This window comes from Stylophora pistillata, chromosome 6 (assembly GCF_964205215.1).
Source record: "Stylophora pistillata chromosome 6, jaStyPist1.2, whole genome shotgun sequence".
In the NCBI taxonomy this organism is placed as follows: Eukaryota; Metazoa; Cnidaria; class Anthozoa; order Scleractinia; family Pocilloporidae; genus Stylophora; species Stylophora pistillata.
The window spans coordinates 20,251,473-20,265,874 of record NC_142524.1 but is presented as its reverse complement, the minus strand read 5'-3'; the positions used below and the strand labels follow the sequence as shown (position 1 = coordinate 20,265,874).

Here is a 14,402-nt window from a genome sequence, read left to right as displayed (position 1 = left end):
CACAATCTTCCAAGGTCGACGAAACTGAAGCTAATCAGACCGGGAAGAGATTTTAAACCGTTCTCTCAAGGCTGCTAAGAAAACTTTTCCGGAAAACACTGCGCCTTGGATCCCCTATCAGTTCTTCAGAAATGGGTTCTAATACCAGTAGCTCTCAACCGATTTATGAAGATGGTGATGTGTCAAACATTTCCACTAATATCGAGCCATCTCGCCAGGCATCACTTTATGAAAAACGAGGAAAGGTTAAGATCGGATTCTGCGAAATTCCTCTATTCTGGGCAAATTTGTTTTTTGCATTTCTTGCTGTAACCGGACAAGTCGGACAGAAAGTCTCTCTTCCGCTGTGGATCGACTCCGTAAATGGAAATGATTCGGGAAAATCAGTGGACAGTTACTTTGTGCTTTCCTTTTCAAGTTTGTCCTTTGTGATAATCTTTGGACTGGGAACGTTGTTCATAAAAATATTTACACCGCAAGATCTCGGTGAAACAGAAAAGCGTTTTCCACACCTTCTGCTCTTCTTGGTTGGCTTCTGTAACGCCTTGAACGGAGCTTTGGTAGTATTCGCGAGTAAAGGATCACGAACACCGCCATACCTTCAAGCGATTCTTGGAAACTTTATGATCCCTTTGACTGTATTATTCAGGTAAGCGGAGTTTCTTCTTGAGTTTGGAAGTTTCTTGAGTTTGGAGTTTCTGTGCCGACTGTAAGCAGCATGCAATGCGGTCGGCTGTCACATTAAGCGACAATGATGCACCATAATTGAAGTTTGGTGTGACAAGTATCTTGGTGTATTGCTTTCAAAACTAGCCAATGTGACTCATTTTCTTTTTTTCTGACGACGACAAAAACATGTCCAACTTGATTAATTTCAGGAGAGTTGTTTCCACATAAAATCATGTGACTCTGTTTCTTAAAGTGCCCCTGAGACGAAAATTGACACTTTTATTTTTTCCTAATTGTTTACTCACTCTGCAGTAAATGGTTTGAACCCGGGGGTAACATGTGAAGGTGTAGGGTTGTAGGATGACTCGTCTAGTAATCTGTCAGTGTGCGTCGGTCGAAGAAAATGGCAAACTTCCTTTTCTAGACTGCCTGGTAAGCCACAACGACAACTCATTACGGACGACAGTTTACAGGAAACCGACGCACACTGACAGATTACTAGACGAGTCATCCTACAACCCTACATCACACAAGGCCACAACTATCAGAACTCTAACACGACGCGCACAACTAGTATGCGACTCGACAGACAGCTTATCCGACGAGAACAAATACCTTCACCGTGTTTTTACGAAGAACAACTACAACAACGACTTCATCCGACGAAACACTTACCGACCCACTACCACTACCGAAACAAACGACACCGCAACCCCTACGACTACAGCAACCATACCGTACATATAAGGCATGTCTGAAAACATATCGCGCATCTTACTACCCTTCAATATCCGCGTCGCCCACAAACCCATCACCACACTACGTCAGTTACTAACCAACGTTAAAGACAAAGACGAACCGAGGAACAGACAGGGAACGATTTATAAGATCAATTGTTCCGACTGCCAAGCCTCCTACATCGGTGAGACTGGCAGAAACCTCACAACAAGACTGACTGAACACAGACGGGCGACGAGGAAAGGTGATGTCAGCAATCACATTGCTGAACACCATCGACTTACCAACCACAACATTGACTGGGACTCTGCGCAATGCCTAACCTACAGCACTGACTATTTTCAACGACTGACTCTGGAAAGCTGGTTTACTAACTTAGAACAGACTCCCCTAAACAGATGTCAACAACTACCCGCTCCATACAAACGACTCATTCACGACATTAACATCACAAACGACCGAAAAAGAACGACCTAACTTTACCGACAGATCGAAACAGACCAATCACGACCGACTTACGTCACTTGAGTCTTACAGCCAATAACATCACGGCAAAACCAACCGATCATTTCACACGAACTGGAATAAGAACATTCTACTGACAACAATCATTCACTTGACTCTGATAATGACTTCCGCACAGGTTGTCGAAACGTCAGTCACTACCACCGACAACAGTCCTTCTCAGGACTACACTCACCCGGACGATCAGACTACACCTTCACTTGTTTACTCAATGTTGAATTGGGTCAAGTTAAGACCCTTTTTGCCATTAAAAACTCGAAACAAACCTTCAATGACCAATTTTTACCGCTTCAAAGTCGTCCAAAAATCGTCCGCCATTGCTAAAAGCATGTTCCAGCCAAGCCCGCAAAAACGTCATCATGAAGGCTCAACAAACTTATGCTTTGTTTTGTCACAACTCTCTATGTTCGCTGCACAGAGAATCATACATATTACTTTTTTGAGAACTGTTTCGTTGTCAGTCGGGAAATGTCGACTTTTTCAGACGATGAATTGTCCCAGAAATCATCTGAAGCTTCTGTGGATAGTTTTGTGCCGACAAACGATGAATTTTTGCCATGCGAATAAAGATGAACACAGAACGGCACGGACTCCCCATATGGCTTTTGTGCCAGGTCGCATCGCTTTGTCGCCTTCGAACTGTATTTTTGCTTGTCGTAAGGGATTTTCCTTTTTTGTAAGAAATGATCGGGGGATTAGTAAAAATAGTTTTCGGCAATGGCTAATTGTGTATCCGAAGGCGGATATTGGGAGTTTGTGAAAGCCATTTCTAAGCCATCAATAGATCGTTTTCACGTGACGTCACATCATTTCCGGTCGCCATATTTGTGTATAACCCAGGGTAATACATGCAGGTTAATATATGCAAATAATAAGCACATCAACAATTTCTGCCTGTAAAAATGAATATTACAGCAACGGAAGCAAAATTAAGTGCCAATACTGATATCATTATCCATCCTCCTCTTTCTGAGTACGCCAAGAAGCTAGAACCACGAGTAAGGCAGCGTTATTTGGAAGAAATTTCGGCGATTGGGTTCTATCCCGTCCTTATTTAGAGTAAGAATTTTCAACCAGACTGCTTGCCTCCAGTTGAATCTACAGATCTCCTTTTCTATCTGGTTTTGGAGACGAGCTTCTACACGCAACAACAGTTTAAGGCTTTCCGAAGCCTGGAAGCCAACAATCAGATGGTTTCGGGATTTATGACCAGCGTAAAAGGCCACATAATCGCAAACAAATTTGTTGTGTCAGCCAAGGTGAGATATTCGCAAAGAATGAATGACTCTTTGATCCCTATCTGGATTACAGCAGAAAAGGAGGGGACAATTTTATCCGCTCATTGCCTAGGTTGTAAGGCCGGGCTAGCTGAATCATGCTTGCATATTGCAAGCGTTTTATTTTACATAGAAGCGTGGACGAAGATAAATGGAAAACTTGCTTGCACGCAAACTCTTCCGATTGCGTGCCGACGTAAACAAACATTCTTGAGTCAGTTTGTGTGCCTTTCTCTGTGGGCTTATCTAGACTTTCGGCTTCGCTACCTTCGAAGTTTAAATCTAAAGTTTGCTGCCCCGATTCGCGGCGTAGCAACAGTTGTCAGGGTTTTGGTCACGTGAGTGAAAACGATCTATAGAGACCTTAAGATTTGAGGACGTCACCTGTCTAGGACGCCACCGGAAGTTCGTTTTCACCTAAAAATGACATTGCGCATGTCTGTGTGTGAAGGGGACGGGTTTCACTTGTGGTGAGTACGCCATTTTTTAAATTTCGCGTCGTGCACAAAACGTTAGTATGTGTTTGGTGTTGGAGCTCAAATTATTCATTTCTTTCGCCGTTTTCTCTGTTCTTTTGTATACCGTGTTGTTAACAGTGGTTGTTTTTTCACTGATAGACGATGGATTCCAGTTCCGAGTAAGAAGACTCCAAATGTTTTCCTTATTAACAGAATGGAAAAATTTATCATGTTGAGCATCAATTTATCATGTCATGTGAGAGATCGGCTGATGTAAGTAGAGTGTAGTTATAATCAGAAGTCAAACTCGCAGTTTCTACAGCGAGCCTAATCAAAAGTTTTCGAGCGTTGCAATCTTTCTTTTAAAGTCTCGATACATTTTCCTCCTGTTTGCCATGTTCTACCGATTTATTCATGAATGGGTAATTTACTGGTTACTCTTATGCTGTTTCCGCGGCTTGAGAATAGATATATCGAAGATACTTGTTTCCTCGGCTTACCTTTAAAGTGATTTGAGTCTCACGTAATTAAGACTCTCATATTTATTATCCATACAAGTTTCATCCCACTGCGTACAAAGAATACTCATTTCGAAAGCCTCCATACATTAATTTTTTTATACTTTATCAGAGACCAGCTAAGTTCCGCATTTTAATTATAATTCGTCAGGTAAGCCAAGAACATCAACCAAGAGAGGGATCTCGTATTTTTGGAAGCGAAAATCTGTTTTACACTCAGCCTCGCTTTTATCTTGCAATGTAAATCTTTCATAATTCCAATAAAGATACAGTGGATTTTTCGACTTGTTAACATCATACAACAACAGAAATTCATCCTCATTAATGATTTCCACGCAAAAACTTAAAAGAAGTTCGTCCCGCGCCTTCCTGAAGGACGCTATTGTCGACCAGGGACTGGAAAAAGTTCGCGTCTTGTTTATCTTTTCTTAAGTCTAAATTCCCGCGCAAAGAACGGCGTTCTCGCCCCTGGCCTTATGCCGTGAAGTCCTAGAAGAAGACGCTGTCCTCAAATCTTAAGGTCCCTATAGTGTTTTCCCCGATGCATTTGGTCAGTGATCTCGTTAACCCTTTCCTACGTGTTTTTTACTATCGGTGCTTTGAGAGGTTTGAAGTGAACTCTGTTGTTGAGTGGCACTTTGGCCTCTTTTGTTTTTTCTGTCTTATTCACGATGACTATTGTTGTGTTGCTTCGGTGAGGTTTAAAGCAGAGTTTTTAACTCTTTTAGGGCCGTGACCTCACTGCGTTACAAAGTATTTTTTGGCTTAGCAGTCTGCAAGTAGCATTATGACAACTTTCCAAGTAGCTCTGAAGGGCGATAGAAGACTGAACCGGTGGCATTCAGTTTGATATGAAACAGAAGTGGTTCTTTGTTTTGTCCGTGAAAGGTGTAACGGAGGCGCATTCGTCTTGCGAATAAATCTCCCAAAAGTTGGCCTGATTTTAAATTCGTTTGTCACGGGCGTTGGGATGAATTTGAGACCATTTGATAGCACTCTGACTTGGCTGTCACATGGTTGATAGTTTGACGGGTTTTTAAATAAATTTTCATTTTCTCGGTTTTTCGGCTGCAAGCCTACATTTGAAAGTGTTTTTACGCTGTGGCTTAAGCTGTTTGTTCTGCTTTCGCTGATATTAAAGCCAGCTTTTTTTAGAATCAGACCACACAATTATATTTTTCATCTCTTTTGTATAATAGTGAGCTCTTTGAGGTCAGAAATCTCAATTCTCAATTCGGCTATTTTATCATTCTTATTTACAAAGTTCACCGAGTACTTTCCTTTGTGTAAGGTATTCTGCCAGAGAGTTGTTAAAGGTGGATATTGATCAGCTCATATGTAAAGGTGACAAAATCCGTGTAGGTTCGTAGACTTCGCTTTCCGGCGTCGAGATCGCACTGAGGACGGTTTTTCTTGTCCCTTCTCTTCTGGAACGGTGGGCACTGAACCCGACAGAATTCTTCGCCTAGACCCTTTAAAGTACTCAGATCTCTCGAAACAGTCCTCCGAGAAGTGTTCGGAGTAGATCACAAATATTTCTGTAGGATTGAAGTTTACTCGGCGAGGTCGCACAAATCGCATCCGTTTTTCCCGCTCCGATCTACTTGCAAGGCTCCGATGTAGAGAAATACCTGCAGCATGGTCTGCACGATTACTTCAGTTTTGAATTACGCATCGATGCCCAGTCATTTTTGTTTAGTTTTTGTAAGAATAGAGTAAAGCACTCTGTTATGTTTGCTTGAAATTTTGCCATGTGAGATTCTCGCGTTGAGCCTTTGACGTCAGTTCCTCTGAGACCTGTGATCAACTTTCGGAACATGATCAAATAATGGCGGACTCGAAATTGTGAATTTAACGGCCCGAAAAAAGATATTTCTTGTGCTCGGTCTAAACTGAAACTTGGCAGAGTAGGTGAAGGAGACACACTGAACACGAAAATGGGAAAAAATGATGTACGAAAATTTTGATCTCAGGGGCACTTTAAACTGTCCCATGGCGATCATCAACTGGAAAATAATTTTCTGGACTGAAATATTGAGTTTCTACAAAAATCAGAGCAGTGTCCTCTTTACTAAATTGTTTACTTTCTAACGATGGAGATATAAGTAACGTGATTGTAACTGTTCTTCTTCTTTCACGAATTAACTCAATGTCACTGCTGTGAATTTTGTTTTTCTTCCAAGGATGCTGATTGTGCGTAAGAAGCCCACCTTGCTGAAGTTGTCCTGTAGTATCATCATGGTTGTTGGTCTTTTTATTTGCCTCATCTCAACAATTTTTCCCGAGGTTGATCCCGAATCCAAGGAAAGAAAAGACGTGGCTCAAGGTGTTTCCAGAGTAATGTGGCCCATTATTTTCATGCTTGGCTTCGTAAGTACAACTTTATGTCACAGAAATCGAAATTGCAGTGATGGCATTTCAAGTTTGATTTACTCAGGCGGACAAAGCCAAATGACTCGACAAGACTTCGACATGAAAATTTAATCAAAGGCTTCTTGGAGCTACCACATGGTGTTTCTTAATTATTTGATTAAACTTTGACACCCGTCTCCTTCGAATAGCGTGTGACATACCCCTAAATGACCGGTTAATTTCAACCATACGCAAAGTAAAAACAGACACACAGACACAAGATGAGGTTTCTAGGTATCGTTTACTTAAAATTCAGATAAATTGTTCAATTTATCGCAGAATAATAGCACAATTGACACTAAAAATTCAACCAGTGCTTAACCAGTGTCAATTATTCGAAAAAGCTCACAAGGTAATTGCATTGCAAAAAACAAAGTAATCTGTTATACGTCAAAGCACGGTAAAGCAGCTGCCAAACAGTTCATTGATTTTCGCTCGAGGACAAGAACTAAATCCTCGCTTTCGCGCCGCGAAAATAAAATTTATCGTCCATATCCTTCGATCGATGAGACTGTTGTTATCATCGATTTCAAGACTTAAAAACCCTTTTCTTTCAAGTTGCACGTACTTTCTCTTCGTTTCTGAGGTGTACAGAGGTGTTTCTTTATAAAGGATGGAGCGAAAGGAAGATAAAACCACGGTGATAATTTTCGCGTACGGCCCGAAACGACCACGGCATTTTGAATTATGTTGACCACTCCATCTCCATGTACTCGGGAGACATTTCTGCCTTTGCACCACCCCAAGATTTATGAACAGAGGTAAAGAGCAAGAATTTTGGGACAGAACTAAACCAAGTAGGAAGGCAGGGAATAACGCGTTTAATCCTCGTCAGTAATGCATAAATTAATCAGAATGGAGTGAGACAGTCAATTTTCGCTCCATAGCAAAACCTCATAGTATGCTATGTCATGCCATGAGATAAAAACAGTATTCTGCCCATGTGATGTGAAACACAAACGTCCCATCTCAGGGGTGCTTTCCCCATGTAAAACAAATTCTCAGATTGAAATGAAATGCATGATATAGACGGCAGAATTAATAAGCCAATCCCGGTGTTTAATGGATATAAAGCCGATTAGTTTTGTTTTGATTCTTCAGGCTCCTTTAGCTGCCATGAACGTAATCCAAGAGAAGGGAGTGAAGATGGAAAATAAATCGTCAAAGAAAGGGATCAATCTGTTGTATTTTCTATTCTGGACGTCCTCATATCAGCTGCTCTGTGTGGGAGTTTTGTTTTGGTTGGACGTTCTGCCGTGGTATGGAAATGTTAGCAATATCCAAGAGTTTGGGGAAAAGTAAGTTGTCGTTTCTTGGTTTTCCAAGTAGGCATAACAAATAGGTCTAGTGTACATAATTCTGTATGCTAGACCTATTCGCAATGCTCCTGGGGATTCATCCCGAGTCTGAAGGGACAAATGGAGGAATTTCGGGTAACTCACTCGCTGAGTTGTGCAGATTGTTTGCCATCTCCACTCCTATGAGGAGAAAAGTACCTGCGAGTAAAGTGTCTTTACCTATCACAAGTACACAACGACTCGGCCAACCATCCAGAATACGGTGCACTGACCGTTTATTTCACTCCGTCTCCAAAATCAGTTCAGAAATCTAGTGTCGTTACTAACGTATGTAAATTCAATTCTTTAAAGCTAATTACCGACACAACTGCTAGGTTTGGTCCCCTGTGTGACAAACCAGTCAAGCATCGAGTTGAGAGAGGATACAACCCTGGAACCTCCTGGCTATAATTAGGTGAAGCTCGCGCATATCGCTATTGGAGCGGTTCCCCTCCAGGTCTGTCAGTGTAACTGTAAGGAAGGGCGGATGGGGGGGGGGGGGAGTGGGGAGGTTGGGGGTATAGTTAATCTCCTGTACGTGCTATTTAAACATGTACAAGTTTATCTCTGACTCTTTAGTTGGTGGTTTGGTGTTCAGTGCTTCTTTGGAGGAGCAGGTTGTGACTTCACGTCAGGCACCAGAGGAACTTTGTTTATTCTTATGTACGTTTTATCTTATGCTGGAGGAGCTAATCTGCTGAGACACACCGAGGGGGCCACCTGGCTGGCTATTGTCATGGTAAGTGAAAATTTGAAACTGAAAACCTAGAACTTTATCTTTACCCTGACGTGCAATTGTGGAACAGTTGTATTCGTGCACATTTTGACCAGGAGCCTGGTGGTGAGTCAGAGGATGTTTTCACATGGTTTTCATAGGGGTACGTAGGGAAGATCAGTCTTCGCCAACATTGTATAAAGGGGAAACTTAAGAACCAAACAGAAAAAAGACAAAGTCACAAATAGCAAACGATGAGAACCTCCTTTGTCAGGACAAAGGGCTTACTTTTGAAACTTCAGCTTTAGAAACTCTTTACGGTGGCCAATTTACAATTATCAACTCATATTTGTGCACGATCCTCGCAGTAAAGAGCACTATTTTTAAAAGCAATAGTGAAAATCAGACCTGAAAAAATTCAATTGAGCTAACAAGCTCAATTTCAGGTCTGATTTTTACTATTGCTTAAATGGTGCTCTTTACTGCGAGGATCGTGCACAAATACGTTTCTATAACCGCAGCTCAGATATATGAATTTCATAAATTCGTTGTGTTTAATTTATCATCTTACGGGTTTATGTCGGACTAATTTGGTGATCTGCTTCCAGTTGGCTTGTTAGCTCAATTGGTAGAGTGCTAAACTAGTATTGCAGAGGTCAGTGGTTCGAGTTCCGTACAGGCCTGAATTTTTTTCAGGTCTGATTTTCCCTGTTGCTTAAATAGTGCTCTTTACTGCGAGGTTCGTGCACAAATACGTTTTTATAACCGCAGTTCAGATATATGAATTTCATATATTCGTTGTGTTTGAATTATCAACTCAGTTGATAAAACCAAACTATCTCGTTATACTTCCTCTCCAACGCAACGCCACAGTTTTTGTAGAAACTTAGCACGTTTATTCGTTTACCTTAGAACTTGAATAGACAGTAAGGTGCTGGGAAGAGATCTATTGTTGATACGTAAACATAGATAATGAAATCATTTTTATCCTCATATCTTTTAGTCACTCGTCACTCCACTGGGATTCATTTTCTGGACTTTGTTCGAAGAATCACCATTTAAATGGCACCCCGCGGGTCACGTAAGCACCTGGTTCAGTATCGGCGCGTTAGCGATCATGGTTCCCGCCATTTTTGTTTACAACATGGGGTAAGGAAAAGTATTTAATATTTACTTGCTGAAATGCCGCGGCATTTACTGAATTGTAAGCCGTTTTTTTTCAATGCCCACCAACCCCCCCCCCCCCTCCCCCAATCTTTTAAATCTATTATTGGATAGGTGAAAACTGACCGGTCTCTGACGATGGCTTTTGTTTTCTCTTCTTTATGACAGAGCACCAGAGATTTCACTAGACACGAATGAAAATCAAAGTGAGGAGTACAACTCAGGGCAACCTCTTCTCTCGAACACAGAAAGCAGACAGTCACCGAGCTATAACGCATTAAAGACTTAAAAAACCGTAGCAATGAGACCCGCGCTTCTTCATTACACGTGTAGGGAAAGGGACCAAACAATGAGAGATTGTTTCAAGACTGCTTGTAAACAACACCATTTGTAAACAGTTCTTACAATAAAGGGAACAATGTATGTTTTATAGCATGTTTATTTATAGAGAGGCTCTCTCCACAGACTAATTGGCTTTAACATGACATCAAAGCAGTAAGGTCAAACTAACCGGTTAACAAACAGATGAAGTAAAATTGAATAAAAACTGAACAAAAGGTAATAATAAATAAATATTTAAATAAATAAGAAGAAAGAGCTGGTGCAAGTAAGTTAGCGATCGATTGAAAAAACAAAAGTGTGTCTGTACATTTTAAAAGTGTCCGTTTAAATGCTTTAAACATAAAAAAACGCTCTAAAGGAACTAAACCAGCCAGAGTTAATATTTTTGAAATTTAATCGCTCTATCATATATTCCTCACTGAAAAATGCAATGATTTACTGCGGGAGGTAATGAAATAACTGAATGAAAAGTCTTGTTTCATCCTGCTTTTGTAACGTAAGTTGAATCACGGGCAATAAGCTACCATGATACATTAAAATTCCATAAAGTGACGTCGGGAAAGATAGCCCGAAATCCTTGGTAATACCTGACACATCACCCTACTTCTTCTTAAATAGAATGATGAACTACTTGTAGAACGGTCTAGAACCCAGATCGGACAGTGATTCAAGGAATGGCGTTTACCGAAAAAACCCTTCAAGATACCTTCAAGAGAAGGTTTTTTCCTCCCTCTTGCTGGATAAGATTTATATTCGTCGCGCTCGGAGAATTTGTATAGATGAAAGTCCATGGTTTCAAGTGATGTTCTAGTATGTTTCGCAAGTTTCGTCATAAATATAAAAATCTCGTGCTCTCAACACGATGAACAATAATGTGGAACAAACAAAAGAAATGTTTATTCCTTTTTGGCTCTAATAAGATTCCGCATGTTTACTTTATCGTTGCTCAAACTGACAAAGATACCATTTTGGAAAAATATATAAGCACATCTTTATTCCCAAAACGGAGACAAGGCTAATTTGTCACTCTTGAATAACCCAGGGGTGTCTATGACAACTTAGCGGCATCATTGACATGTCTCTTGTTAGTGATCTGTTCCCGGGGGGGGGGGTACTCCCTTATAAGGGCTTAATGGGGACGTGCAGCCAGCTAGGGTATGTTTTTCGAGATTTTTGTGTTGAACAGGGTATCGAATTTATCATTTTTTGTCTTAATCAGGGTATCAATTTATCAATTTTTGTCTTAAACAGGATATCTTTTCTTCATTTGGAAGATAAACAGCAAAATTTTTACAAGCTCTAATTTTAATTAATATTGAATTCCGTTGATTTTGGCATTGATACCAGGCACATTAAATGTCTTAAACAGGGTATCAAAAATCGGAATTCTGCCTTAAACAGGGTAGCAAAATCAGCGATATTTGTCTTAAACAGAGTCAGGGTATGAGGGGCCGCGCCGCACCTCCCCACCCAGGAATATATCGAGTACCCCTCCCGGCGATCTGTCATAGGATCAAGCCGTGAGAAAAACAAAAGGATTTCGGTTGGGTTGATGAAGACCATAAAATTTTTATGCTCATGTTCTTACCACTCGTTTTATTATTCTTTTTTAAGCGAAAATTTCCTGCATAGTTTTTTTGGCCTCATCACGCAAATATCTTTTGTGTTACGTGGAACATCATGCCACGCATCATGTGGCACTGTTGTGACAAAGCTGTCTTTGCCACATTCACGGTTCACCACAGGGAGCCCAGACAAGCGACCAGTCTGGTTGTTTATTCGAAATATAAAGGAATGTATGGGAGAATATTAAAGAGTCTTATTATCGTAGACTTATATCATGAAATGTCTGAGTTAAAGCTCAAAATAAATATAAACCTACCTCATTTGCTGTGTATTGTCGTTTCCGTGGCTCTAAATGGCGAATTTGAGCGATTTGGTGGGTTTTGCGTCGACTGTTACTATACCTAAACGGCGAATTTGAGGGATTTGGTGGAGTAACAGTTACTACGGAGTAGTAACAGTCGACGCAAAACCCACCAAATCGCTCAAATTCGCCATTTAGAGCCACGGAAACGACAATACACAGCAAGTGAGGTAGGTTTACATTTATTTTGAGCTTTAACTCAGACATTTCATGATATAAGTTTACGATAATAAGACTCTTCAATATTCTCACATACATTCCTTTATGAGATACAATGAAATATATGAAGTTCATATATTTCATAAATAGTGCTATCTACTGCGAGGATCGTACATCATATGTACATTCCTTTATATTTCTAATAAACAACCAGACTCATCGCTTATCTGGACCCCCTGTGGGTTCTCAGGGTCACTTACACAAATAGAATGCTTTCATCCAAAGCATTATTGGCTCGAAAATTGAATCATGGGGATGTGCTGCTGTATGGGTTCACAGTTTTCACCACCGGTGTTGCATTTTCAATAAAGTTTCCAAAATAGGGTCGCAAATTCTGACTAATAGGGACTTAATAATTGGGAAGATTCAAATGTACCAGAATGTTTGTATTGTGGGTCAAAATTATAGTATTCTACAGTCACCTCACGTGCACCTCCGCCTATGTAATCTATTGCATAACTTGCACTTATTGCAAAAAGAAATACATCGGCAAAACAGGCAGAAGACTAGGTGACCGATTCCGAGAACACCTTCGAGATGTGGAAAGGAATGACAAGGACACATCGAAACCAGTCGCTAGACATTTTAATTTACCTAATCATTCTAAGCAACATATGGCAATCTGCGGTCTTTCCTCACTCTTAGGTAGTAGGGAAAGCCGTAAAACTCTTGAACAAAAGCCCATCTTTCAAACCGGCAGTCTAAATCCCACAGGTATCAACGAACGCTTTTCTATGCATGGAGTCAAATATGTGACAAAATTCATCGAACAAAATGTGTCAAATCTGTTGCCCAAACTTGCTATTCAAAATGTCGAAGTAATCAAATCGATAGTCATCTCCGTCAAACAAACTGTCAAATCCGTCAATCGAAGTTCCAAAGTAATCAAATGCAAACTCAATGTCATCAAACGTATGCGGACTCATCGGAAGCAGGAACCCATCGTACGAAAACCCATCGTACGAAAGCCCATTGAACGAAAGCCCATTGAACGAAAACCCATCGTACGAAAACTCATTGAACGAAAACCCATCGTACGAAAACCCATCGTACAAAATCCCATCGTACGAAAGACCATTGAACCAAAACCCATTGAAGAAAAATACATTACATAATACGAAATTTGAGCTAGCGGGTTTGGGCTTTTCGTGGTACGAAAACGAAGAGCCTCGAAAACGAAGATCTATGACCCGGTCTTTGTTTTCGTACCACGAAAACGAAAACGAAGACCATGTAAACAGAAAACCGTAGAAATTACAAGTTAAACGCACATTAAACTGTAACAACGCTTAGTAATATAATACACTACATTTCACGCGTTTCTTCTATTATTATACTGCCCATATTATTATACTACCCGTCTTGTCAGTGTTCTGTTTCGCTAGCGAGCCAATTTGGTGTTGATATTCTCGAAGGTTTCCTCGGGTAAACTTACCACACATATTGTTAATCTGGAACAGCAGGCAGAATTCCAACGCCAGCCGCCATTGATTTATAGTTAGTATTGCGTGACAGAATAACTGAGAACGCGTTCTGTATAGGAAAAATTACTCTTAGGTTCTGTCAATAAATAATCGATTTCTACTGTATTTCGTACCTAAAATAGATTCTGACGCTCGTTAAGCTTTCTCTGCTGGAAAATTCTCGTTAAAAAGTAAGCAATTCTTTTGGCTAATGCAGGGTCTTCGTTTTCGTACTACGAAAACGAAGACCGGGTCTAAGGTCATAGGTCTTCGTTTTCGAGGCTCTTAATTTTCGTAACACCCACGAGAATATCATCACCAAACAGACAGGCCAGTAGTACTGGCAGTATAATAATGGAAAGAAACGCGCGAAGTGTAAAGTATTAAATTACTAAGCGTTGTTAATGTTTAATGTGTGTTTAACTTGTAATTTCTACAGTTTTCTGTTTACAGGGTCTTCGTTTTCATACTACGAAAACGAAGACCCCAGGTCTTAGGTCTTCGGTCTTCGTTTTCGAGGGTCTTCGTTTTCGTAACACCCAATAATCCATTGCGAGTTCGACAGTGATGCAGCAAATTTATGTAAGGTGATCTTTATGACGTAGATGAAGCCAAAAAAGGTACAACTCTGTTTGTTC

At 40.5% G+C, this 14,402-nt stretch overlaps 1 protein-coding gene across 3 annotated transcripts; it reads left to right on the top strand.

Moving 5' to 3' along the window:
* Positions 1 to 10,245, top strand: LOC111330563 (crt homolog 1). 3 transcript variants are annotated; one of them, XM_022935435.2, is made up of 6 exons: positions 1 to 649; positions 6,369 to 6,555; positions 7,699 to 7,895; positions 8,514 to 8,673; positions 9,653 to 9,798; positions 9,982 to 10,245. In XM_022935435.2, the coding sequence occupies exons 1-6, from the start codon at positions 132 to 134 to the stop codon at positions 10,100 to 10,102; spliced, it is 1,329 nt and encodes a 442-aa protein (XP_022791170.2). In that variant the 5' UTR covers positions 1 to 131; the 3' UTR covers positions 10,103 to 10,245. The 3 variants fall into 3 exon arrangements, with proteins under 3 accessions (XP_022791170.2, XP_088581896.1, XP_088581897.1); XM_088725771.1 differs by lacking the exon at positions 1 to 649 and adding an exon at positions 2,244 to 3,940; XM_088725770.1 differs by lacking the exon at positions 9,982 to 10,245 and having other exon boundaries at positions 9,653 to 9,802.
* The last annotated feature ends 4,157 nt before the right edge of the window (positions 10,246 to 14,402 follow it).

What these genes read in the sequence shown, in the direction of transcription:
- LOC111330563 (XM_022935435.2), top strand. Translation starts at nt 132, where the DNA reads ATGGGTTCTAATACCAGTAGCTCTCAACCGATTTATGAAGATGGTGAT. An exon ending in TTATTTTCATGCTTGGCTTC is followed by an intron (nt 6,556 to 7,698) that starts GTAAGTACAACT and finishes TTGATTCTTCAG; the next exon opens with GCTCCTTTAGCTGCCATGAA. An exon ending in ATTTTTGTTTACAACATGGG is followed by an intron (nt 9,799 to 9,981) that starts GTAAGGAAAAGT and finishes TCTTTATGACAG; the next exon opens with AGCACCAGAGATTTCACTAG.